At 68.5% G+C, this 24,946-nt stretch overlaps 1 protein-coding gene across 3 annotated transcripts in view; it reads left to right on the forward strand.

Moving 5' to 3' along the window:
* Positions 1-24,946, forward strand: part of PLXNA1 (plexin A1) — a 43,706-nt gene that overhangs the window by 13,799 nt on the left and 4,961 nt on the right. For 2 of the 3 annotated variants that reach the window (XM_033416080.2, XM_033416083.2), the window contains exons 4-27: positions 4,451-4,591; positions 5,267-5,367; positions 5,551-5,674; positions 5,758-5,911; positions 6,166-6,265; positions 7,418-7,532; positions 10,120-10,320; positions 11,931-12,027; positions 12,102-12,295; positions 12,375-12,526; positions 12,642-12,762; positions 13,110-13,246; positions 14,481-14,648; positions 14,980-15,073; positions 15,240-15,479; positions 15,566-15,709; positions 15,905-16,139; positions 18,318-18,460; positions 19,686-19,942; positions 20,188-20,254; positions 23,481-23,627; positions 23,747-23,906; positions 24,465-24,568; positions 24,760-24,856. In XM_033416080.2, the coding sequence (XP_033271971.1) occupies positions 4,451-4,591; positions 5,267-5,367; positions 5,551-5,674; positions 5,758-5,911; positions 6,166-6,265; positions 7,418-7,532; positions 10,120-10,320; positions 11,931-12,027; positions 12,102-12,295; positions 12,375-12,526; positions 12,642-12,762; positions 13,110-13,246; positions 14,481-14,648; positions 14,980-15,073; positions 15,240-15,479; positions 15,566-15,709; positions 15,905-16,139; positions 18,318-18,460; positions 19,686-19,942; positions 20,188-20,254; positions 23,481-23,627; positions 23,747-23,906; positions 24,465-24,568; positions 24,760-24,856 (3,493 nt within the window). The remainder of the gene's footprint in view (positions 1-4,450; positions 4,592-5,266; positions 5,368-5,550; positions 5,675-5,757; positions 5,912-6,165; positions 6,266-7,417; positions 7,533-10,119; positions 10,321-11,930; positions 12,028-12,101; positions 12,296-12,374; positions 12,527-12,641; positions 12,763-13,109; positions 13,247-14,480; positions 14,649-14,979; positions 15,074-15,239; positions 15,480-15,565; positions 15,710-15,904; positions 16,140-18,317; positions 18,461-19,685; positions 19,943-20,187; positions 20,255-23,480; positions 23,628-23,746; positions 23,907-24,464; positions 24,569-24,759; positions 24,857-24,946) is intronic. The other variant, XM_033416082.2, reaches the window with a different exon arrangement.

Consider the following 24,946-nt stretch of genomic DNA (forward strand, 5'->3'; position numbering starts at 1 on the left):
TCCAGGGCCCATCTGCAGTGGGGTGTGGGAGCCCCCGGCAGCCCAGGAGATGGGTATGGAGGCCGGAACAGGCCAAGGAGCTGTGCAGTGCATGGGAAGGGTGTTCTGGGTGTGGTGGACACGTCACTGGTGACCCTGCAGTGGTCACCAGAGGCTGCAGTGGTCAGGCCTGGGGAGGGAGCTGGAGGGCAGTGGTGGTTTTGGGAAAGTGGAGGAGGTGCGTCAACTGCTGGTGCAGGTGGGGTAGAGTGGATGGGGGGGTCTCGGGTTTGAGACAAGGACATCTGGCTGGGTGGTCACTGCTGCCTGCTGCGGCACCCTGGCCGTGTCACTGCCGTGTGACGGAAGGCTGTACGATTGCTGCTGCCTCCTGGCCCAACTTTCTGCAGCCTCCAGAAGCAGGGGGACAGACTCCCCAGGACAGCTGTCACCTCCTCCCCCCTGGCAGGGCTCAGCCGTGGGGGCCCCCCTCCAAGCACCTCCCAATTGGGCTGGCCCCTCTGCGTTTAGGAGCCGTGAGTTTCTTAATTCTCACAGCTCTGTGAGTGGGGTGTCTGTGGGCAAATGAGGAAACTGAGGGTCAGGGAGGACCACTGCTTGCGTTGGTTGGTCCCTGCTCTCCCGTCTGCGTGTTGAGGGTTGAGAATAGGAAGGATGAGATTCCTGGGCCCCCACACCCCAACCTTACCAGGTGTATCTGGCCCAATTACAACCATCAGGCCTCCTGCAAATCATGTTTTAATTACCTAATTACTGCCAAGAGGAAATTGCTAATTGCTTTTCCAGTATCAAATTCTTCCTGGCCTTTTTGAGGACGGACCCAGGAAGGGGCCTGGAACCTGCCCCCAGTCAGAGAAGGGGGGATGCTGTGGTGGCCTGTGAGGGGGTGGGGAGGTGTCTGGGAGCTGGACCCATCGGGCGGCCTCAGCCCCGTCCGGGAAGGAAGGGGTGGCAGGGCTCCCGTCCCTTGTAGCCCCTCCCGGGACCACCCTGCCTCCTGGGGGCTGGGAACAGGTTTGGCCGCTGCATCTACAGGAGGAGGGGGTGCCCGTGAAGTCCCAGCACCGCGGTGGCCTGCTGGCCGCTGCCCGTTCTCTGCCTGTCCCCCCACCCAAGGGCCTGTCCTACTCCTACCCTCATCCTCGTCCGGAGACCAGGAGTCTCGCTCAGCCAGGGCAGCCCCACTTTGCAGATAGACAGGGGTGGGCGGGACAGGGAACTTGCCCTTCCTGGTAGGGGCCGAGCTGGGCAGCCCCCTGCCTCCGGGGGCTAGGGCGCGTGCCGGCCTTGGCATGCAGCCTGGACGCCCCAGACATCCTCCCTGGTGCCCACACCCGCCCTCGGCCCAGAGAATGGCCCCTTTGTTGGCTCTGGGCTGGACAGACAGCTGACCTGGCCGGGCCGTCAGCTGCCTGCCCGCAGCCGTTGGCCAGGGCTTCGCAGTGGTGGGTATGGGTCAGCCAGCTGGCCAGCCTAGGGCTGGGGCCTCCAGGGGCCCCTGTGCAGGACTTCCTGTCTGCTGGGCCCTGGGCCCCAGGGTCCTGCTGGCCTGGGGATGCTGAGGTGAACCCATTCCCTGGCCCATCTGTGTGGTGCGGTGGGCCCGTGGTGGCGGTAGGTACACAGCCCGTGGTCAGTGCCTTGCCTGGCCCTGGCTCCCAGAGGCTGTTGGGGCCCAAACCCTTCGTGGGGGCACTGACAGCCCTTGTGCCTCAGCTCAGAATCCAGGGGACTCCCCCTTGTACAGAGGAATAGGGACGACCCCGGTGGAGAAGGGAGCAGGGTCCAAGGGTCTGGGTCAGAGCCGGGCTGGGTGGGTTTCTGGGCCGGCAGGTGTGCCAGGGCAGCTGGACGGCTCCGCTCAAGCCAGGGGGACCGAGCTGGCTTTGGGGAAGGAGAGCTCTCAGCTGGTAGTGGAGAGTTCTGGTGGTCGTGGGGGGAAGGTTTGCAGAGCACAGAGGTGACAGCTGGAGGTCAGGGAGGACACCAGGTAATGAGGAGTCTCCTGCCCAGGGTGGGCCGCCCCAGGTGGGTGGCCCTCGAGTGACCGCTGTGGGCAGGGGTGTGGCGTCAGCACGCACGCTGCCAGTGGTGTGTGTCCCACTGTCCTGCCAGCTGCTGGGCCCCGTACCCGCCCTGCGCGCCCCTTCTCCCCGGAGCGCCCTCCTGGTGGCCTGCCGCATCCCTCCTCCCACTTGTGGAGCAGACTCCGCGTCCCCAGCTGCAGCGGGCGGTCTGGAGCCCGGGGTTTCTCTGGCAGGTCCTTGTGGGCCTTCGTTTACCTCGGTGCTGCCCGGGCCCTGCAGCCCGAAAACCAGGCTCCGTGGCAGGTGTGTCCCGAGGACTGGCCGATAGCCGGTCTGTCACGTGTGTGTGCGGGGCTCCTGCGGAGCCTGGACGGGGCTGCACGGTGCACAGAATGGGGCATGTGCACCCACTGGCCTGTGGGCCGTGCCTCCCTGCCCCACCCTGTTCTGTGCCCTCCGGAAACAGGGGAGCCTTGCGAGGTTAAGGGCTGGGGCCGCCCAGTGGAGGGCAGGTGGGTGGTAGAGGGGTGCGTGGCGGATGGACAGCTGGACCAGCACACTCCTGCCGCAGCTGTTGGGAGCCACCTGTCGAGTCGCGGCACTTGGCGGGCCTGGGGGCGGGGCCGCTCTAGAGACGGGCTGGCCGCCCTCCCACCTTGCCCGGGACTGTGCCTTCCCCTGGGTGCCCCCCTCCCTGAACTGTCCCCCTTGTCCCCTACGGGGTGGTGGGGGCACCGCTGATGCGACGTCCACGCCCCAGCCTGCACCCTCGGCCCCGAGCGGGTGGGAGAGGCTGGGGCCCGGCAGTGTCAGGTCTGGGCTCCAGGGGGGCTGCGGCGGGTGGAGGCGCCTGCAGGGAAGAGGCGCAAAGGACCCTGGTTTGGGCCATTCGTGTTGAGATGAGTCTGGAGCTCTGGGTCCCCCCTGGTGCCCTGCCCTGCCCTCTGGCCGTCCAGTGCCCGCTCCCTGGCTGTGGTCCAGCCTGGCCTTGCTGCGCCTCTGTGGCCGGCCCTTGGGTTTTGGGGGTTGCCTCGGGGCCTGGCCCCCCGGGCACCCTCTGCTGGGTCATTTAGTCCCCGGAGTGGCTCTGGTGTTGGGGGAGGCTCCCGTCGCTCAGGCTGCGTGGGGGACCCTGAGGCAGAGGCCCCGCAGCCGGGACGCGCCTGAACAGGGCTTGGGCCCAGGTGGTGTGGGTGCAGAGGCCAGCCTCCCGGCCTCCCGGCCTCCGTGGCCAGGGCCCAGTCAGCTCCCTGTGAGAGCAGGGCAGCAGGCTCTGGGGTTGGGGGGTGCAGGCTGGGTGCGTGGCGGATGGACAGCTGGACGGGCACACCCCTCCAGGCCCTACCCGCGGGGGCTGAGGCTGGGCTGCTGCACGCCCCCTGCCCCCCTCCTCCCTCCCGGCCCAGTCCTGGCTTCCTCCCCTGCCGGCAGGCGCTGGACTCGGCTCTTCCGGGTCTGGTTTGACTTAAGCCTGCCTGCCCGGCGGGGCGGCAGCTGAGCGGAAGTGGGGGGGTGGCCGCGGGCGCTCAGGAATGCAGCCCTCCCCTCCCCCTCCCCCTGGCCTCCCCGGCCGGCCGCCCTCTCCCAGCCGCCATGGAGCTGGCCCGAGCCGGGGGTGTTCGCCTGGCCGGTCAGGCCTGCCCTGCCCTGTCCAGTCAGCGTGAGGCGCCAGGGAGGGGCGCTGGGCCGAGGTGGAGGTGGGCTGGCGGCCCCGGGAGCCTGCCTGCGGGCTGAGCCGGCCGCCCCACGAGTCCCGTCTCTGGAAAGCCCCCCGGCTCTCGCTGCTAATTAAATACTTTCGTTTGGTAAGAGCAGCTAAAGATACTTGCAGCGTGGCGCGCAGCGGGCGAGAGCTGGCTGAGTGAGCCCCCGCGTGTCTGGGACGTAGACCGTGTATTTCCTCATGCCTGCACCGTCCGCCCCCCTCCCGCCTTCGTGCTGGCGGTGCCCGCTCTCTCGGCCCCGGCCCCCCCTGCCTCCCACTTGGGAGGATCCTGGTCTCTCTCCTCAGTTGCACTGGACGTCCCTGCGGGCCCGCCGCCCCTCGTGCCCCCTCCCCTCTGCACAAACAGCCCTCCCTCGGCGATGGGGATGCCCAGCCTGGCCCCAGGGAAGGCCGCCCCGGGCTCCTGCCGCCTCTGCCCTGGACGTGGCTGTGCGGCTCGGGACGGGTGGTGGCTGGAGGGCTGTGGTTTTCTCCAGCCCCCAGAGACCCCCACGCCCGGCGAAGGGGCTGGGCCGGGACCAGCCTGCCGGTGCAGTTGGTCCTGCACCGGCTCCTGGGCGTGGGGGGGGGGGCCTCGGCCTTATTCTTCAAGGGCTTGGGGGGGTTGCTTGGGGCGCTCCCAACCCCACACCTGGGCTGGGGGTGGGCAGCGGCTGGAAGGCACTGAGGCAGCACCACGTGGCTCTCGCTGCCGCAGATGCTGGTGGACCTGGCGAACCCCGGCGTCTGGCCGGCCCTGGCCTACGAGAGCGTGGTGGCCCAAGAGGGAAGCCCCATCCTGCGTGACCTGGTCCTCAGCCCCGACCGCCAGTACCTGTACGCCATGACGGAGAAGCAGGTGGGTGCCCCGGAGAGCGGGGCGGGGCCGTCACTGTGCAGCCAGCCTCCAGGCTTGCCCCTCGTCCCTGGACGACTGCACACCCGCGGGAGCAGATACCCAGCGAGAGCGTTTTCAGGGGAGTGGTGTTGGGGGGTTTGGGGTGTCCGTTGGGGCCCCCGAGTTCCCGGTCTCTGGCCTGGCCGGCTCGTCAGGGTCGCGTTCCGTGTTTCTGGTCCAGCCTGCTTGGAGCCAGCCTCTGCCCTTCTGCTCCACCTGGTGACCCCGTGGCTGCCGGAGGGGTGCAGGTGGGGCCGCGCCTCCCTTCTCTCCTGGTGGCTCCCTTCCCCTTTGCCCCCTCCCGCCATCGGGTTATTACTCGGTCGCTCTGTGTCTCGGGCCAAGCCGGCGAGGTTGGGGTAAGCGGTGCCCTGCCGGCCTCCGGACTCAGGATTGGGGCTCCCCTGGGAAGCTCGGGGTGCAGCAGAGCGAGAGGGATTGGCCAGAGCTGTCGCCCGCACCGACTCGCTCCCTGGAGACTGGCCCGGCCTGCTTGGCCTGGCTCGGCCGGGTCAGGGTCACCCAGGACTGGCCCTTGGATAGACAAAGCGTGAGGAGGGCCTGAGACGGGGCTGCCTGGTGTGTGGGGGACAGGACAGGCCCGAGAGGACCTGATGCCGAGGCCCTTCCTGCCAGGTGACTCGGGTGCCCGTGGAGAGCTGTGTGCAGTACACGTCGTGTGAGCTGTGTCTGGGGTCACGGGACCCCCACTGCGGCTGGTGTGTCCTGCACAGCACGTGAGTCCGCGCAGGCCGTGGGGGTGGCAGGGGGCCCGGCGACCTCACTGGGAGCCTAGGGGCCCGGCTCCCGTGACCCGCTGAGTGACAGGAGCCCAGCTTCCCGGGTCTGGATGGGGTGCAGGGTGGGCCAGGGGCTCCGCTGGCCTCCCGCCCGAGCCCGCCCCACGCCTCTGCCCACAGCTGCTCTCGCCGGGACGCTTGCGAGCGGGCGGCTGAGCCCCAGCGCTTCGCCGCGGACCTGCTGCAGTGCGTACAGCTGACAGTGCAGCCCCGCAACGTGTCCGTGACCACGTTTCAGGTTCCGGTGAGCGTGGCTGCTGGGGCCGGGGTGGGGCAGCGCGGGGGCTCAGGGGGATTGGCCAGTCACCCTTTTCCCCTGCCACCCAGCTCGTGCTGCAGGCCTGGAATGTGCCCGACCTCTCTGCCGGCGTCAACTGCTCCTTTGAGGACTTCACTGAGTCTGAGGGCGTCCTGGAGGATGGCCGGATTCACTGCCACTCCCCCTCTGCGCGGGAGGTGGCGCCCATCACGCGGGGCCAGGGTGAGGCCGAGTGGGCCGGCCTGGGCAGCGCGGGGGCCTCCTGTCAGGGGTAGACGGTCACTGGGACAGTGGGTGGGCGTCCCGTGGTGACCGCGGAGGGCGTCAGGGGAAGGCACTGCAGGGCTGCGGGGTGGGGGGCGGGGGCGGTGCCCTTGGCCGTTGGGAGGGTCCTCGGGGAGGCCTTTTTTCTGCGCGGGGCTCCTGGGTTCGGCGGCCCTGGGGCCCTGGTGACGGAACCTGTGCCACTGTTACAGGAGACCAGCGGGTGGTCAAGCTCTACCTGAAGTCCAAGGAGACGGGCAAGAAGTTCGCGTCCGTGGACTTCGTTTTCTACAACTGCAGCGTCCATCAGTCGTGAGTGTCTCTGGCCTCCTGCACAGAGTCCCGCGGGGCAGCGCTTGGTCGGGTCGCAGGAGCCAGGACGGGGCCTCGAGGGGGAGGCCTGAGGCCGGGTGGCAGGAGCGGCAGCTGGGGTGTGACATGTGCTGATTCCCCTCGAGTGGGGAGTGGGCTGCGGGCACCAGAGCAAGGCAGGGAGCTGGGGGCGCTGCTGCGTCGTCCAGGCAGGGCACGGCCAGCCGGGGCTCGGGCATTGGATACCTGCTGCTCTGGGGCAGGAGGGGTCCGGGTCCCCTCTGGGTCAGGCAGCCCCTGGGGCACGGACAGCTGGGTGTGGGCGCTCTCCCTGGGCCTCTGGTCTTCTGCGAGCGCGCCAGCCTCAGAGGAAGAGCAGGAATTGCTGAGGGCCCCCTGCGCGTCCTGCAGCGGCCAGAGCCCTGGGCCGGGAGGGGGTCAGCCTCGAGCCGAGGTGCTTAATTTTTCAATCGTGTTTTCGTTTGTCAACCGACTTGCAGGCCGACGCACTCCTGGCTGTTCGTGGGGCGCCCACCGTGGGCCTGGGTGTTGTTGGCACTGGGGTCCAGCCTCCCCATGCTGGGCGGGCTGGAATCTTTGGGGCAGGGGCTGTGCTCCGAGGCTTGGAGGGGTCGAGGGTCTCTGTAGAGGCAGGACGATGGGTTATGTGGAGCTACAGGGACGGTGAGGTGAGGTGAGGTGCGGGCTGTGCGGCCCGTCCAGGCCCTGGAGACACGTTGGAATGAATCAGGCCCTTGGCAGGCGAGCCTGCTTTCTGGTCGGGGAGGTGACGTCTACCACGGCCGTCCAGCCTGCAGCCGCCACTCGACACCTGCGTTTAAATCTTAGCGAATTAGAACAAGGTGGACTTTAAAACGTGCTCCTTGGCTGCACTAACGCATTTCCAGCGCTGATGGTCACGCGTGGCCTGGCACCGGCTTTACACGTGTGCGTCTCTGAGAGGTTCTGTTTGCTGGCGCCGGGGTGGACTGTCAGGCAATGGAGGGAGGAGGGAGGGGAGCCCTGGCAGGCAGAAGCAGACCAGCTCTGAGCAGTGAGGAGCGGCCTGTGCAAAGGCCCTGGGGCGGCTCCCTGATCAGCAGCAAGGTGGGGGCCCAGGCTGCGGCCTCACCACGCGCCCTCTGCCTGCAGCTGCCTGTCCTGCGTCAGCGGCTCCTTCCCCTGCCACTGGTGCAAGTACCGCCACGTGTGCACACACAACGCCGCCGATTGTGCCTTCCTGGAGGGCCGCGTCAACGTGTCCGAGGTAAGGCGTCCCGTGGGCTGGGTTTGGAGGTGAGGAGGAGTTGGGTGCCGCCTGGGGTGGTGGGGATGCTGGCCGGAAGGTATAGGGGGATGCCCTCCGGGGCTGTATCGGCCTGGGGACCTCACACCCAGGGCACGTCCGGGGACGATGGGGGCAGGGACCGTCCTCCCGGTGCGCCGGGAGCTAGCTGGGAGCGTGTCTGGCTGGGTCCACGTGGACGGAGCTGGCTGGGCGAGGTGCAGGCGGCTGGTCTTTCCCGGAGTCGCTTGCAGGGCTGCGTGGTCGTCAGTAGCCATCAGGTAGCAGTTGCTTCGGAGCCGAGCGAGCAGTGGGGCTGAGCACCAGGCCTGAGCCGGGCCTGCCCGGCAGGGGGTGGGGCAGGGCTCCCGGTGTCCAGCCTTCGGGTGCGGAGCCAGGCCTTGATGCCAGGCCTTGCCTCTCCGGTAGATGGCGCGTCTGTTGGCTGGATGGGGTAGGCGGGTGTGAGTCCCACCAGCCATGGGCGCTTGGGGGCTGCATCTGGGCTGGACTGGCCCGTCGCGGAGCCTGCCCTGGCTGCCCCGCCCCCTCCCTCGGGCCTTCCACTCCGCGGTGGCGATGTGCGGGGCGGATGTGCGGGACGAGACGGCAATGGCGGGGGCGTGGGGTGGGCAGGCGGGCTTCCAGGTGTGCGGCCCGCTTGAGGAGCTGGCCCGGGGGTCCAGGGGGTGGGGGCCCGGTCCTCCCTGGCCGCCTCTCAGCTCTGTGCCCATTCGAGCCGTTCCAGCGGAGCGGGCCGCCCGGCGGGACCCTCGGGGAGGGCTGGCGTGGGCATCCCGGGAGCGGCAGGGGGTAGACCCTGCTCAGGAGCCCGCCTGCGCCAGGCGGGGCCGGGGAGCTGGTTGGGGTCAAGGGGGGCTGTCTGGGGATGGACTTCACAGACGGTCCCTCCTCAGCCAGTCCCAGGTTGCGTGGGGACGCCCCTAAGGAGCGTGACGTTTCCACAGTCCCCCCATCCCTGGTTCAGGTTTGGTCCCCGGGGCGACCCCTCCCCAGCTTGTGCTCAGGCCGCAGGGTCCCAGTCCCAGCGCTTCTCTGCTTCCCGCCCGGGATGGGACGGGGTCCCTGTGCTCCCGCGTCTGCCCGGTCGGCTTCGGCTGGGGCGGCCACCAGAGCACGGTGGGGACGGGGTGGCCCGGCAGGGGTCCCACGTGGGGCACCCCCAGAGCAGAGCAGCCCCGGGGGGTGGCCTGCGCCCAGACCCGGCCTCCCCAGGATCAGGAGTGAGGGGGTCGTGTGCTCCCCCTGGCAGCCTTGTTACCAGGAGGCTCTGGGCCTGAGGCCGGTGCCCCTGCCAGCGGAATGGAGGTCAGTCTTCCAGACGCTTCCTTGCTTTGTGTGAGAGGAGGGGCTCTAGGTTAGGAGAACCTAACTTGAGTTATGAAAACAGAGTCGCGGTCCCTCGTTCGCTCATAGGCCCCGAATTCCCTGGACGGCGGAGCCTCTGCGTCCACTCTGCTTATCAGCTCCCTGCTGCCTCCGGCTCAGCCTGGTCTCAGGCCACTCGAGGAGGCTGGGGCCAGGCCCGGGCTGATGCCCGTCCATGGCTGGGATCATGAGGTGCCGAGGCCCAGCCACAGGGAGGCTATGGCCCGACAGGGGCGTGGAGCCTGCACCCCGAGACCCACGGGGGACAGACAGCGGTGCTGGCCTCCCGGCAGCAGAGCTGGTGTCAGTGGAGAGGGAAGGTGTGAGGTTGGGGGACAGTGGGAGCGGGGCCTGGGGGCCAGGCTGCTGGCCTGGGGGCCAGCAGCTGGGGCTGCTGAGGGATGTGGAGGGGCAGCAGGGGCGTCCCTGGGCTGGGGGCTGGCACGGGTGCCCTTTCAGGTGGCCACCGTGCACACCGGCAGCTCCCACAGGGCTGCAGCCTGAGCTCCAAACGCAGCCCACGTGCCGGTCAGTGCCCCGTGTGCAGGTGGCCGTCAGGGCAGCCGCAGACCCGGTGGTCAGTAGTCAGCCTGCCAGTCCTGCCCTGCTAGCTCTGCTCCCCCAGTGCCCCCAGGGGCCCCCAGAACCTCTGCAGAGCCGGCCCGTGGTGCCTCGGGAGCTGCCGTGGGGCGTGGGGATCGCAGTCTGTTTCCAGCGTCTCTATTTAAAGCACCTTCCGCAGGGTTCCCACGGGCTGGCTCCTCCACGGTCGCTGCAGCCCTGCTGCAGGGAAGCCGGGCCGTTGCGTTAGTTAGTGCTGCTGAAGCGCTGGGCCCGGGGGCCGGGCTGTTTCTGTGCTCGCTCCCGCTATTTTTACCTACTCCCCGGGCCCCCAGCTGAGAGCTTGCTCCTGCTTCTGCCTCAGGGGCCTCTCGGCTGCTTCCAGATGGGGCCCCTCTGGTGGGGTCCTAGGACCCTGGGGCAGGGCACTCGGGCCCCGGGGCGGGCCTGCCCAGCTCACAGTGTGCAGCCCGGAACCCGGGCCCGGCTGGCCGTCATCGACGTCCTCAGTGTGCCGGCGTGTAAAATGGGCGCAGGGCTCTTGTCTTGGAGGAGCTCGGGCTCCGCGCAGCCCGCCCGCCAGCCTCCACCCCGGCTCAGCTGAAGCCTTGTCCCCCAGGACTGCCCGCAGATCCTGCCCTCCACCCAGATCTACGTGCCGGTGGGTGTGGTGAAGCCCATCACCCTGGCCGCCCGGAACCTGCCGCAGCCGCAGTCGGGCCAGCGGGGCTATGAGTGCCTGTTCCACCTCCCGGGGGGCCCGGCCCGCGTCGCCGCCCTGCGCTTCAACAGCTCCAGCCTGCAGTGCCAGAACTCCTCGGTGGGTCCGTGTTTCTGCTTTAGCAGAACGGCTGTGCGTAGTCAGGTCTGCCACGCCCTGTTCAGGGGGCACCTCTGGCCCCCAGGCCGTGCCAGCCCCTCAGCCGGGCCGGGTGAGCAGGCTGCAGGGGCCATGCCCAGAGCCACGCCCGCGTTCGGAGGGAGCGTGTCTCAGACGTGGCTCTGCATGACGTCTTGGGGATCTGGGTGAGGGGGCTGGGGTTGAGGGCGCGGGGGAGTGACCCTGGGGGCCGAGGTCAGGGTGACAGTACTGGCTCCTTCAAGGCGTACTGTGTCCGGACACAGAAGCCGTGCACGGTGGCCGGTGCATTCCCCCGACCCAGACGTGCCAAGAGGCAGTCACCGTCGGAGCCTCAAATCTGATTCGTCCCACGAATTAGGGATGGTGGTCTTTGCAGGGCCAGAACCTCCTGGTGGGCGAGGGGAGAGGGCCCAGTTGGTGGTCCTGAGGCCGGCTTGTGTCTCGCTCCCCCGGCTCGCCCCGTGACTGCCAGCAGGCCTCAGTCTGCCTATCTGTCCAGGAGAGCAGTGGGTTTCCCGGGGCTAGCCAAGGCCCTGAGTGGGGAGTGGGTACCTCTGGGCCACCTGCAAGGCCCCCAGAACCCTGGGGAGGGGCATAAGGTTAGAGGTCAGGCTCCATTCCAGAAGCAGTGGACCCTTGGCCCACCAGCTCTGTGCTGGCGGGGGGGCTGGGGTCCAGCGGTCGCCACAGTTTCCCAGCACAGGTCGGCCCCTTGGCCGGGCCCGAGGCTCCCCGAGCCTGCCGGCCTGTCCAGTCCTGCCTCCTCTCCGCTGCACCCTCCGCCTGCGCCTCACTCTGGCTCCCCTGGCCTGACTGCCTGCACCCTCTCCTTCCTTTCTGCGCATCCCCGAGGCCAGCTGTCTCTCAGTTTCTCCCCCATCCCCGAGCCTCTGTCACCTCTGTCCCTGTGCCCCCGCCCCCCCCCCCAGGCCCACATTTATCTTTCTTGCAGCCCTTGTGTAAAGGGAAAAGGGAGCGTTAGAGAGTTTGATAGGATCCAATTACATTCCTGCAGATAAGATGATGATGAATTGCCCTGGGGTGGAGAGCAAGTCTTCAACTGCAGAAAGTGGGACACAGCTGGGCGTCCGGGCCTGGGCTCTCCAGGGAGGGCTGAGACCCTGAGCCCAGCCCAGCCTGGGGTCGGGGGTGCCAGGGCACAGGGGACACACGTCTCACACCTCAGGGCAGTCCCAGAGGAGGGCTCGTTGAGCCCGTTTGGAGACGAAGCTGAGGTTCACAGAGCAACCCTGACGTGTGTCCAAGGGGTACAGGGAGTCCTGGCTTCCTGGCGGGGGCTCACCCTGGAGGCTGTGCCCCTGTAGCCGCTGGAGGTTGAGGGCCGTGGCCGTCCTTGTGCAGAGGGGGACCCGGGTGGGGCCCCCTCCGCGGGCCCACAGGCGGGCAGCGCTGTGGGGAGCCTGCCTCCAGACTGGCCCCCAGACCCCGCCCTGCTGAGCCCGGGCCCCCAGCGGCCAGTCCCGCAGGTGGCCACAAGGGACACACAGGCCCTGGGCAGCGGCCCGGGCTCGGCCCGTGTGGCCTGACCACTCCTCCTGCCGCCGCAGTACTCCTACGAGGGCAACGATGTCAGTGACCTGCCCGTGAACCTGTCCGTGGTGTGGAACGGCCACTTCGTCATCGACAACCCGCAGAACATCCAGGGTAAGCTGGGTGGGGCGGCTGGGGGGCGGGGCCGAGGGTGGCCGCTGACGCCCAGCCCCTCCCCCTCCCTGCAGCCCACCTGTACAAGTGCCCGGCCCTGCGGGAGAGCTGCGGTCTCTGCCTCAAGGCCGACCCTCGCTTCGAGTGCGGCTGGTGTGTGGCCGAGCGCCGCTGTTCCCTGCGCCCCCACTGCCCCGTGGACTCGCCCGCCGCCTGGATGCACGCCCGCCACGGCAGCAGCCGCTGCGCCGACCCCAAGATCCTCAAGGTGGGCAGGCTACCGGGCCTGGGGGGCGTCGGGGGGCGCTCCGAGCGCCCGGCCCGCATCCCAGCCTCTGCCTCCACAGCTGTCCCCTGAGACGGGCCCGCGGCAGGGAGGCACGCGGCTCACCATCACGGGCGAGAACCTGGGGTTGCGCTTTGAGGACGTGCGGCTGGGTGTGCGCGTGGGCAAGGTGCTGTGCAGCCCCGTGGAGAGCGAGTACATCAGCGCCGAGCAGTGAGTGCGGCCGGCGGAGCGGCGGCGGGGGGGGGGGGGGGGGGGCGGTGGGGGGGGTGGGCGGGGCTGGCGGGGGCCCGGCGCCCACGGCTGCTGAGGCCCCCTGTGCCCGCAGGATTGTCTGCGAGATCGGGGACGCCAGCGCGCTGCGGGCCCACGATGCCTTGGTGGAGGTGTGCGTGCGGGACTGCTCCCCCCACTACCGCGCCCTGTCGCCCAAGCGCTTCACCTTTGTGGTAAGCCCGCCCGCCTGGCCCTCTGCTCCCGCGGCCACGGGGGCCCTGAGGGCTCGCTTGTGGGGCTGGCCCGGGCCACAGGCAGCCTCGAGTGATGGGACCCCGCCCCCTCCCCCTCGCCCCCAGGCCTGATGCCGGCCCCGTGCGGCCGTGGCCCCGCCCGTGGGCGGTGTCTCACACCCAGTGAGCGCGGGCCTGGGCTGGCTGGAGACCTCGCCCCCAGGCCTGATGCTGGCCCCCTTGCGCCGTGGCCCCGCCCATGGGCGATGTCTCGCACCCAGTGAGCGCGGAGATGCTGGAGATGCAGGCGCTTCCCTGGGGCTCCAGCAGGTCCCTTCTCCCCCTAGACGCCGACCTTCTACCGTGTGAGCCCTGCGCGCGGGCCCCTTTCGGGGGGCACCTGGATCGGCATCGAGGGTAGCCACCTGAACGCAGGCAGCGATGTGGCTGTGTCTGTCGGCGGCCGGCCCTGCTCATTCTCCTGGTACGGGGTGTGGACGGACGGGCAGTGGGGACCCCAGGCACAGGCTGCCTTCCCCTTGTGGTCGTGGGTTCAGATGGCTGGTGCCCCCTTCCATTGCCTGGGAAGCTGGAGGGCTGTGGAGAGCTGGGCTAGGGTGATCACTATGGAAACCTAGAGGCGGAGAAGGTTACCATGGAGACAGGCAGGCTACCCCGGAGCGGGGAGGGCAGGGTGGTGGGTGGGGCCTGGGTCTGAGGGGCGGGCACAGCCGCTCTGTCCTGGGTTTTGGGGGAGTCCTGTGGAACGTGAGAAGGGCGTTTAGAAAAATTCTTAAGAGGGAAAGAGGAAAACTTGACAAAAACTCGGAGCCCTGAAGTGGATAATTTTAGATTAGGGATGATAATGGAGCGGGCCTTTAAATATTTTCCTGCGGTAATTACCTGTTATCAGACTAATTATTGGTGTTTGCAGCCTGCTGTGCGCGGGCCTGGCGGCTGTGGTGAAGGCAATGAGGGGATGGGGCAGGTGCCGGCGGTGACTGGCCGCTGCCCTGGGGGGGACCTAGCGCCCCCAGCCCCGCCAGCTCGTTTCATCCACTCACGGCCCAGGCCCACGATTAGCCGGTTTTCAGATCAGGGATGATGGGGGCGGGGGGTGCGTGTGTCGTGTGCGTCCCTCCGCGGAGCGGCAGTTGGCGCTGAGCGTGGTACTCCAGCCCTCCCAGGACATGGAAGCCGTGGGCCCCGCCCGTGGAGGAGCCCCGCCCGTGGAGGGGCCCTGCGGCTGCCCGGGTGACTGATGGGGCCGCTGCGGGGCTGCTGTGAGGCCCGCGAGCCCTTTCCCGCCCGGCAGGCCTGCTCTCGGCACCCGTGGGCCAGGCTCTCGCAAGCTGGGGCGCGGGCAGGCTTTGCGGGTTGACGCTGCCAAGGAGGCGGGGCTGGGGGTGGGGCCACCTGGACAGCAAGCTGGTGAGGCAGGACCCGCCCCTCAGCCACGCTGAGCCTAGGACAGCCTCCCGCCCACGCAGGGCAGCATGGGGGAGAGGGCCAGGCTGCGGCCCAGGTAGGCACAGACAGCACCCGGCCCCTCGCAGGGGCTGACGGGAAGGGGCCCCCCCTGGAGACAGGCCCGCCGTGGCCTGTGCCATAGGTAGGCAGATGCAGCGGGCGGGCTGGTGACTCGCGCTCAGCCTGTTGGTGGTGGAGCCTGGACGCTCGGTGGCATCGGAGGTGAGCTCCAGCACCTGCGTCCTCAGGAGGAATTCCCGGGAGATCCGATGCCTGACGCCCCCCGGGCAGAGCCCCGGCAGTGCCCCCATTGTCATCAACATCAACCGCGCTCAGCTCACCAACCCCGAGGTCAAATACAACTACACCGAGGACCCCACCATCCTGAGGATCGACCCCGAGTGGAGCATCAACAGGTGGGAGCCCGCCTGGGCCCCCGTCCTGCCCGCCCTGAGCCCCACGACCCCCATCCGAGGTTTCCTGAGCCCCCCCAAACCCTGTCCCGCCCACCCTGAGCCCCATGCCCCTGTCCTGAGCCACCAAAGACCAGCACCAGGTGTGGGGCTCCTGCACCAGGCCCTCCGCTCCCCCCCTGTGGCCCTGCCGCCAAACGTGGTGCTGAGAGACTAACCCGCTCGCTGTCTTGCCGCGAGCCGGGTGGCGTGTCTGGTCCCTCCCATTTGTGCCGGGCCGGGGCAGAGGGCCCCGGAACTTCCACCCCTGACTTCCGTCTCCCTCATCTCTTAGCGGAGGGACCCTGCTAACGGTCACGGGCACCAACCTGGCCACCGTCCGGGAACCCCGCATCCGGGCCAAGTACGGAGGCGTCGAGAGGGAGAACGTGAGTCCCCCCTGGGCCCTGCCCCCCGCAGCTCCTGCCATCCCAGCTGCACTTGGAGGCCCTGGGAGGGGTGGGGACCGTGTGCGGGTGTGGCCGCGGCCCCGCGGTGTCACAGCCTGGATTTGCTCGGGTCAGCCAGCCCAGTGTCCCTGTCTTGCATCCCCAGAGCTGCCAGGTGTACAACGACACCACCATGGTGTGCCGGGCCCCGTCGGTGGACAACCCTGCCCGCAGCCCGCCCGAGCTGGGCGAGCGGCCAGACGAGCTGGGCTTCGTCATGGATGACGTCCGGGCCTTGCTGGTGCTCAACACCTCGACCTTCCTCTACTACCCGGACCCTGTGCTGGAGCCGCTCAGCCCCACCGGCCTCCTGGAGCTGAAGCCCAGCTCGCCCCTCATCCTCAAGGTGGGCTGCTCGGCGGGGCGGGGCTTGTGCGGGGGGCCTGCGCGGGGGGCCGGCGAAGCCCCCGCTCACCCCACGCTGCCCCGCAGGGCCGCAACCTCCTGCCACCAGCGCCCGGCAACTCTCGGCTCAACTACACGGTGCTCATCGGCTCCACTCCCTGCGCCCTCACCGTGTCGGAGACGCAGCTGCTCTGCGAGTCGCCCAACCTCACCGGGCAGCACAAGGTCACGGTGCGTCCACGGGTCCTGGCAGCTCCAGCCTCCTGGGCCCCACGTAGGGCAGCCCCGCTCTGAGCAAGCCCCAGACTTGCCTCCCACCAGAGGGAGCCCCTCCCTGGTGCCCCTAGCGTCTGCCCTGGGTGCCCGCGCCCCCACCTCGCCTACCGTGCGGGGCTGGGGCGCCCCCTGAGTGGCCTGCCCCCCCAGGTCCGGGCCGGCGGCTTCGAGTTCTCGCCGGGGGTGCTGCAGGTGTACTCGGACAGCCTGCTGACGCTGCCCGCCATCGTGGGCATCGGCGGGGGCGGGGGCCTCCTGCTGCTCGTCATCGTGGCCGTGCTCATCGCGTACAAGCGCAAGTCGCGGGACGCCGACCGCACCCTCAAGCGCCTGCAGCTGCAGATGGACAACCTGGAGTCCCGCGTGGCCCTCGAGTGCAAGGAAGGTGGGTGGGGGCCGCGGGGAGGGGGGCGGGGTGGGGGGCGCCGGGGGGGCGGAGCTCGCTGTGCTGGGCTGGGGCCCGACTGGGCGCGATCACGGGGCGCTGCTTGAAACGCAGGCTCTGTCCAGAGAGCCCCCTTTGCGTCCCAGCCTGTCCGTGGGACCCCAGATGGGCACACGGCGTTTCTGTGCCTCAGTCTCCTCTGGAGGACGGACGTACCACCAGGTGCGGGGACGCTGGGCCTGCCCGCTCCGGGCGGGGGGCCATTTCCCCAGGTGGTGTGGGCCGTGCTCGTCCACGTGCTGGCGCGGCTGGTTCCCTCCGGCGGCCGGTGGGGGGCGCTGAGGGAGGGGCCCGTCTTCAGCCTCCCTGTGCGCACCTAGCCCCGGGCCCGGGCTGCCTCTGCCCGCAGGGTGCTTGCTCGGGCGTGTCTGTCTCACCCTGGGGTGCACGTGACGCAAACCAGCTCAGGCCGCTTTGGCGGGGAGGCTTCACCGGGGTCTGGGGCCCAGCCAGGCCCTCACTCTGCTCCCAGGACCCCCTTCCTCTGCGGCTCCCCCTCCCCATGGTGCTAGGATGGCCACGGGGACAGGCTCGGCATCCCCACACCTGGTCACATGCCCCCTTCCCCAAAGCCTGCTCCCCCGGGAGCTCCCGACTGAGAGGTGGACCCCAAGGGCAGGTGGGGGCGGCCCAGGGAGTGAGAAGGGCAGGGGCCGCAGGCAGCGTCGGAAATCTGAACGGTGGGCCGGCGGGTCGGCGGGAAGGGCCAGGACGGTGGCCTCCAGCTGGAACAGAGCTGTTCCCGGGGACCGATGTGTCCGGGAGACCCGTAGGCCCAGGGCTGGTCCCCGTGGAGCAGGTGCTGCCGTACCCGCCGGTGCTGAGTACTGGGGTCGCGGCTGCTGGGAGGCCAGCGGGTGGGCACTGAGTGGTGGGCACCCAGGCCGGGGCCGCAGGGGCCCTGGGGCTTCAGCTCCTGTGTGCCTGTGTGGGCTCCAGGCAGCAGCCCGTGCCCGTGCTGGTCTCTGTCGAGCCCGGCTGGCCTCTCTGGCTGGCGTGAGATGGGCCTCAGGGCCGGGTGTCCCCAGCCAGCTGGAGGCGGGGGGCTCTAGTTGAGCCCCAGCTCACTTGTGCCTCTGGGAGCCCCGTCAGGGTCCAGCGCTGTCACGAGGGGTGAAGAGGGCGGTGCGGGTGGTGCCTGGCGGTCTCTCACGTGTCAGGAGCCGGGGTAGGGGAGGCCTTGAGTGTCCTGCAGGGTCCGTGAGTGAACGCTGGCAGCCCTGGGGCAGACGACAGGCATCGTCCCGCCTGGGGATGAGGGCAGGGGGCCGGGCAGGGTCGGAAGCCTCGCCTGGGGGGCTTCATGCCTAACAGGCCTCGTTCTGGGTGGTCCCTAATTCCACTGGCCTGGGGTGCCCGGTCTGCCCGGGACCCTGGCCCGTCTTAAGACAAAGGCCCGTGTCCCAGCGCCCCCTCAGTCCCTGGCAGACTGCCGCCCTGAGGGGCTCCGGCACGTGTTGGAGGCTTGGGTGGGAGGCGGCGGCCTGGGCCTTCCTGGGACAAGGACAACCGTCCGCCTGTCTTGTCTGGACCGACCTGTGATGCCCGTGTGTGGCAGCGTGTGTGCGGGCCCCCAGGGCCAGCCAGGTGGAGGCGACCAGACTCCAGGCAGCAGTGCCGGTGGGGGGGGGGGGGGGGGGGGGAAGGGCCGGCTCCTGACCAGACAGCGCATCCTTGGGCTGCCGCAGGGCTCACACCTCACGGCTCAGGAATGTTCTGAAAGCAGTGGGCGGGCGTGTCAGGGGCCCCTGGCCTGAGCCGGGAGGGCTTGCTTGTTGGCACGCAGGGCTCTGCCCCTTCCCAGCCAGCCTCATCCCCGCTCCTGTGGCTGGAGCCAGGGGACCACAGTTGCTCTGCCCCATCGGGACGTGGAGGCCCCTTCCAGCCCCATCCCGGCACCGCCTCTGCTCTCGTCTTGGTGAATTCTGCAGCAGGTCAGGGGTGGAGGGCTCAGCCTCTGTGTCAGGACTGGGGAAACGGAGGCACAGGAACTTCCTCGAGTTCACCCAGCTGGCGAGTGGCAGAGTCAGGGGCTGGCCCGACCCTGAGTGTGTTGGGGGAGAGTGGGGGGTGCCGCGGGGGCCGGGGCAGCTGCCGTGACACCTCGTCTGGCCGCAGCCTTTGCGGAGCTGCAGACGGACATCCACGAGCTGACCAACGACCTGGACGGTGCCGGCATCCCGTTCCTTGACTACCGCACGTACGCCATGCGGGTCCTCTTCCCCGGCATCGAGGACCACCCAGTGCTCAAGGAGATGGAGGTGGGCTGCTGGCTGGGGTTCCATAGGCGCTGCCTCTGCCTGTGGGGGCTCCTTGGGTGCTGGGGCGGCAGGGTCCTGGGGGCGGGCTCGAGACTGCTGGGAGGGGGGCCGGGTGTGGGGGGCCTCGCCCCAGCAAACCACCCTTAGCCTGGGCTCCCCAGGGCCCAGCTCTGTTTCGTTGGGCCCCTAGCTTACTGTGTACCACCTGCAGCTCGTCCGGCCTGGCTCCTGGGTGGGCCTGGGTGCCAAGCTTCACTGAGCCAGGGGGGCTGCTGCCATGAGTGTCGGGAGGTGCGGGCGCTCAGCTGGGCTCTGCGCGGCCGATGCGGCCCCCGAGCCTGCCGAGGGGAAGCCTCCTGGCACCCACGTCCTCCTGGGCTGCCCGGTAGCCGGCCAGACGCCCAGGGCCCCCAGCTCGGAACGGGTAGGGGCTCAGCGAGTCTGCTCTGTTGCGCTCTGTGGGGGGCGTGTGTGTCGCGTCCTGCACCCCGCGGATGTTGGGGAGTCAGCCCCCTCACGTGGCTGTGGTGGTGGGACATTCCCTCTCGAGCTGCACCTCAGCGGGCCTTCCTGTCGCACTGGCTCGGGCCCAGGACGCCCTGGGCTGCTCACTGCTTGCTTGTTTGCTGGGGTGTCTGCCATGCTGGGGCTTCCCCATCCGCCATCAGGTGTCTCTCCCGGCGTTGCCGTCTGCCGGGCCGGTCTGACTGTTCTCTTAGCTGTGACTGTGTGTCCTCTCTGGTACCTGTCACCTGTCTTGCCTGGGTTGGGAGCCTCGTGTCATGCTATGACAAGCCTGGGGGCAGATAAGAGTGAGCGGGGACCTGGAACCAGCCGTGCCTGGCATTCCATCGGCCCTTTCCCACCTCAGTGCTGTGTGGCTGCAACGCGCTGCTCCCCTCTCTGGACCTGAGTGTCCTCTGTGAAGGGGGAGGGTGGTTTCTGCATTGGTGCCGGCTGGGAGGGGCTGTCGGGCACTCCTGGTGCCTGGTGGACGAGCTGGGCCACACAGAGGGTGGCTGGAGCAGGCCTCCGTTCTGCCCCCGCACGCTGCTGTGCCCCGGGCCTCTGCCTGCTGTGGCTTCTCACGCAGCTGCCAGGCCCCGTCCATTCTGCTAGGACAGTTGCAGCTCAGGGACCCGCCCTTTGTACCGGGGCCTAGACGGGCCCTCGGCCAGCAGGGGCCGGTGCTCTCTGAGGTCTGAGCAGGCCTGCGGCCCCCCAGGTGCAGGCTAACGTGGAGAAGTCTCTGACCCTGTTCGGGCAGCTGCTGACCAAGAAGCACTTCCTGCTGACCTTCATCCGCACGCTGGAGGCCCAGCGCAGCTTCTCCATGCGGGACCGCGGCAACGTGGCCTCGCTCGTCATGACGGCCCTGCAGGGCGAGATGGAGTACGCCACGGGCGTGCTCAAGCAGCTGCTGTCCGACCTCATCGAGAAGAACCTGGAAAGCAAGAACCACCCGAAGTTGTTGCTGCGGCGGTGAGTCCGCGCCCTGTGCCTGCCCCCGCGGCAGCGCGCCCACCGGCGCAGCCCAGGCGCCGCCGCTGCAGTTCCGGGGACCCACTCCGGGGCTTGCCTCGTCTGGGACCCCTCAGCGCGAGGCGACACCTGCTCTGAGGCCGAGGCCTGACCTTTGGCCCCGGGGAGGGTGGGGTGGCGAGGTGGTGGTGTGGGCGGGCCTGGCGGTAGGACTGAGGCCGCCCCTGCGTGTGTTCTGTTCCCAGGACTGAGTCGGTGGCAGAGAAGATGCTGACCAACTGGTTCACCTTCCTTCTGTACAAATTCCTCAAGGTGGGTGGGCCGCGGGGGGCCCAGGTGGGGGTGGGAGGCCAGGGGTGACTGGTGGGCTCTCAGCTGAGACCCCAAGGGGCCAGGGCCTCGGCAGGACCCCCCGGCTCGCGGCTGTCCCTTCGCGTCTTCCCTGCCCCTCCTGGAGGCCGTCCTGTCCTCACTCAGCCGCCGGGGTCCGACGTGGGTCCCGCAGCTGCATGTGACGGAGCTGGGGCGTGCGTCCAGGCTCCGGTGGGGCTCACGCAGTGCCCGTGGCCCAGACCTGAGGTCGGAGGGAGCTCCCGGGCAGGGGCGTGTGTGTGGGCCAGCCTGAGGAGACGCCCGGGGGCGGTGGGTCCTGTTGGCCCTGCTGTGAGGAGGCGGGCAGCTGCCTGGGCCTCCACTGTTGTTGCCCAGACAGTTCCCTCTCGGGCTGGGAGAGCCCCGACCCCCAGACAGACCCCGGGGAGCCAGGCTGTTCTCAGAACGGGTACAGCCTGCAGGCCGGCTAGACGTGGGTCCAGGCGGACTTTGTCAGGGCCGTGAGCAGCTAGCTGGGTCGCCTGCATTTTAGAACTGGGAGGTCATCAGACCCAGATGTCTGTCTGGCTTCCCTTGAAAAACCCGAAGGCTTGGCACCCGGGCCCGGTCCTCGCATGGTGGCCCCTGGTTAGCGCTCCACGGTGGGTGAGGGAGCGGGCCGTGGAGCCTCGTGACGCAGGCGGCCTGGGTCTGCTCTCCGCGTGGCTCTGCAGGCTCCGCTCGCTGCAGTGCCCGAGGCGGGGATGGCGGTGGGGCTTTCCGTCCTCCATGGAGGATATGCTGAGCCCAGCTGCTGCGGCGCAGAGTGCTCAGGACAGAGTCCTGGCTGGGCTGAGGGGCGCAGATGGGGAAAGGGGCGGGGTGTCCACAGGGGCGTGAAAGCGTGGATGGGGTGGTGAGATGTGAGCATGAGGAGGGGCAGGAGGTAGCCAGACGGGGACCAAAGGCCCTGAGGTGGGCGCGAGGTCCAGAGGGGAGGGGGTCAGGCTGGGTGGGGCTCGCCCGGTGGGTGGTGGCCCAGTGATGCCCAGAGTACGACGACGTTGTTGTCGTGTAGGACAGGTGGCAGTAACAGAGCTGTGCCTTTCCTGTAAAGCGCACCTGTTTGCAGACCGCGTGACTTGGTCACGTGCTCATTAAGTCGTCTCTGGGAACCTGGAGGAGGGGGTTCAGAGGAGGCCCGCTTTCTTTGAAAAAAGAAGTTTAAAAGAAATTTTTTTATGAGAATTTTTTTTGAGTCATTGTTGAATTTGTTACAGAATTGTTTCTGTTTTATGTTTTGGTTTTTTGGCCTTGGGGCATGTGGGATCTTAGCTCCCCGACCAGGGATCGAACCCGCACCCCCTGCACTGGAAGGTGAAGTCTTAACCACTGGACCGCCAGGGAAGTCCCAAGAGAACGTTGAACTTTTCTGTCATTTACAGCTCTCGTGTTATGCCGAGGAACGTTTTCTGTTAGTATAGGGTGTGAGGCAGGGATCTCACTCGATTTTCTTTCCCGACTGGAGAAGGCCTTGTTCTAACATTTATCGAACAGCCTGTCCTCGTGTCACCTTTTCACTTGGAGGCTCACTGGCAGTCTCTGCACATCTCTTCCGGCTGGGCCTGAGAGTCACCGAGGTCCCCCTCCTCCCTGGGCAGGAAGTGGGCCCAGCAGGGAAGGGCTGGGTTCTGGGCCTTCTCAGTCTCAGAGCCTTTCTGCTCCCCGGTTCCTGCTTCCCGGCATCTGGGCGGGCCTGTGGGAGTGGGTCAGAGCCTGCCAGCCGGGCTGGGAGTGAACACCCTGCTCAGCCTGCATGTTCTGTAAGGACGCTTGGCTTTTAAGGACCAGCTGCTTTAGCGGTAGATTGTCTGGGTTCGAATCCTGGCTTCTCGTGATTTGCTGTGTAACCTCACCCTCTGACCTCCTGAGGTGCACCTTTTCTTCTGAGAGGAGTAAGTCTCGTGGCGTCTGCAGGGAGAGGCAGCTGTTAACGGCTGGGCCTCTGTCCTAGCTGATGTAATGCAGCCAAGTTTGCAGATGAAACGATTTCAGAGATGGGCGTGTTGCTGGAGGGTCTCCGGATGACCTGCGCTCACTGCCACTCCCTGGCAGCTGTCTCCTTAATCACCGCAGATGCTAACGAGCTGCCTGGAGCATCTGGTTCCGGGCAGAGCCACTCTTGGTGGGCCAGGGAGCAGGCCGGCAGCTGCCTGCTAGGGCCACACTCGCTCCCAGCTCCGTTGGGGGGGCCGAGACGAGAGGGGCCTGTGTCCGGCTGAGGTGGGGACTCAGCTGTGCAGGGCACGCAGCAGCTTGGTCACTGCAGTCGGGGCAGCCCTCTGGCGGGGGTGGGACGGGAGCCCTCCTTCCGCAGCTGTTTGTTAACGGTGTTTGTTGTCCAGCAGCGTCCGTAGAGCCCCCCATGCGCCCACTCCGTGCTGGGCACTGGGGATGTAGCGGGAGGGGCCAGGCACGCCCTGGGCTGCGGCAGGCAGCTTCCACTCCAGAGAGGAAATGGCAGGGAAGCAAACAAGACCATCGAAGAGGGCTGGCTCTGTGTGATGGCAGTGAGGGCCAGCGGGCTCGGCCCAGGGCCCAGGAGAGCCTTTCTGACAAAGGGATGTCGGGTGGGGTCTGCAAGGGGCAGTGAAGACCTGAGGGGGAGAGTTCTGGTTGTAGGGGGAGCAGGTGCAAAGGCCCTGAGGTGAGGACACGCCCAGTGGCTGCAGTGGGGGCGGAGGCGGCACGTGGTCGGAGATGGGCAGCGCAGACCTTCCCCGAGTGCCCGGACAGCTGCCCTGCCAGCCTCCTGCCCTGGGTTGGTGCGTTTGCACCTGTGAGTGCGTCGGCCACGTGCTCTGGAGGGAGGGGCGGCCCTCTCCTGCAGGCGAGTCCTAGCTGAGGGGGCCCCCCCATCTGATAGATGATGGTCACACCCGTTGTAGTCCCCTGGGCCGTGGGGGCGGCACCGGAGCCTGCGCCTCAACCACATGCAACACTGGCTGCTTTGGGCAGAGTGGCGCCGGGGCCGTGGTCCTGCCGAGGCCTGAACCGGGCGAGGCTTCAGCCCGGGTTGACTGGCCTTGGTCCTCCCCGCTTGGCCCCTTTGCTGAGGTCGTTTTCCGGGATTTTCATGCCTGTCTCCCCGGGGTCGGGGGTGGGGTGGGGGGTGGGGCCGGGGCAGCGGCTGGGGCGGAGCCTGACGCCGCCCGCCCGCCCACAGGAGTGCGCCGGGGAGCCGCTTTTCCTGCTGTTCTGCGCCATCAAGCAGCAGATGGAGAAGGGCCCCATCGACGCCATCACGGGCGAGGCGCGCTACTCCCTGAGCGAGGACAAGCTCATCCGCCAGCAGATCGACTACAAGACGCTGGTGAGCGCCGCCCACCCGCCAGGGAGGGGGAGGGGGCTGACTGGTGAGCGCCGCCCACCCGCCCCTGCCCGCCCGCCAGGGAGGGGGAGGGGGCTGACGCCCTGCGCTCCCACCTGCAGACCCTGAACTGCGTGAACCCCGAGAACGAGAACGCGCCCGAGGTGCCGGTGAAGGGGCTGAACTGCGACACGGTGACGCAGGTCAAGGAGAAGCTGCTGGACGCCGTGTACAAGGGCGTGCCCTACTCCCAGCGGCCCAAGGCCGGGGACATGGACCTGGGTGAGTCCGGCAGGGGCTCTGTCGCGTCGTCCAAGCACTGGGCGCTGGCCCGGAGGATTGGAGGGAAGGGGTGCGTGACCCAGGCTGGGTCTGTAGGCTGCTCCCCGGGGTGGTGGAAGCAGGGTGGCACTGAGAGGGCTGCGCCCCTGCTGGTGGGGGCAGGGGTGGGGTCCCCATGTGCTCTAGGAAGCAGGTGGGCCCTTGGAGCTGGGTGGGGGCTCACGAGCGGGGAGTGGGCAGGGGCACCTGCTAAGTGGGAAGGGCCTGGGGAGCAGAGACGGGCTGGACCGGGCTGGACCGGGCTGGTCCCTTGGTGGGTGAAGCTGGGGCCGCGATGGAGGGAGGCCTTGAGTGCCAGGCTAGGAGCTCCGGAAGGCTGGGCTGCCCAGGGTTGGGCGGGCGGGGGGCTGCCAGAGGGGCTGGGCTTCTGCTCTGGGCTGGGCCTGTCCCTCTGCTGCCCAGCCTTCACTCAGGGCCCCTGGGACCCTGCCCCCTGGGCCTGTCCTGATGGAGGGCGCAAGGAGCAGGGCAGCACTCCAGCGTTCCCCTCCCCCGCAGAGTGGCGTCAGGGCCGCATGGCCCGCATCATCCTGCAGGATGAGGACGTCACCACCAAGATCGATAACGACTGGAAGAGGCTGAACACGCTGGCGCACTACCAGGTGACCCCCAACCTGCGGCCACGGCTCGGGCCCCTCTCTCCACGACGGGGCTCAGGGCTGGGGGCCACGCTCCAGGAGGAGAGGGCACGGTCACATGTGGGGGTCGCCCAGGGTTGGGGGGCAGGCTGAGGCCCAGGTGAGAGACCAGCCGCGGGTGGTGGGTCACGCATCACCCGGCCCCCTGCCCGTAGGTGACGGATGGGTCCTCGGTGGCCCTGGTGCCCAAGCAGACGTCTGCCTACAATATCTCCAACTCGTCCACCTTCACCAAGTCCCTCAGCAGATACGGTGAGCGCCGGCAGGGGCAGAGGGCCGGCGGGGGCAACGGGCAGACCACCGACCTGGACAGAATGCCGCTCTGGGCGCCGCTGCGGCAGC

The sequence above is a fragment of the Orcinus orca genome, chromosome 10, assembly GCF_937001465.1.
Source record: "Orcinus orca chromosome 10, mOrcOrc1.1, whole genome shotgun sequence".
Taxonomy (NCBI): Eukaryota; Metazoa; Chordata; class Mammalia; order Artiodactyla; family Delphinidae; genus Orcinus; species Orcinus orca.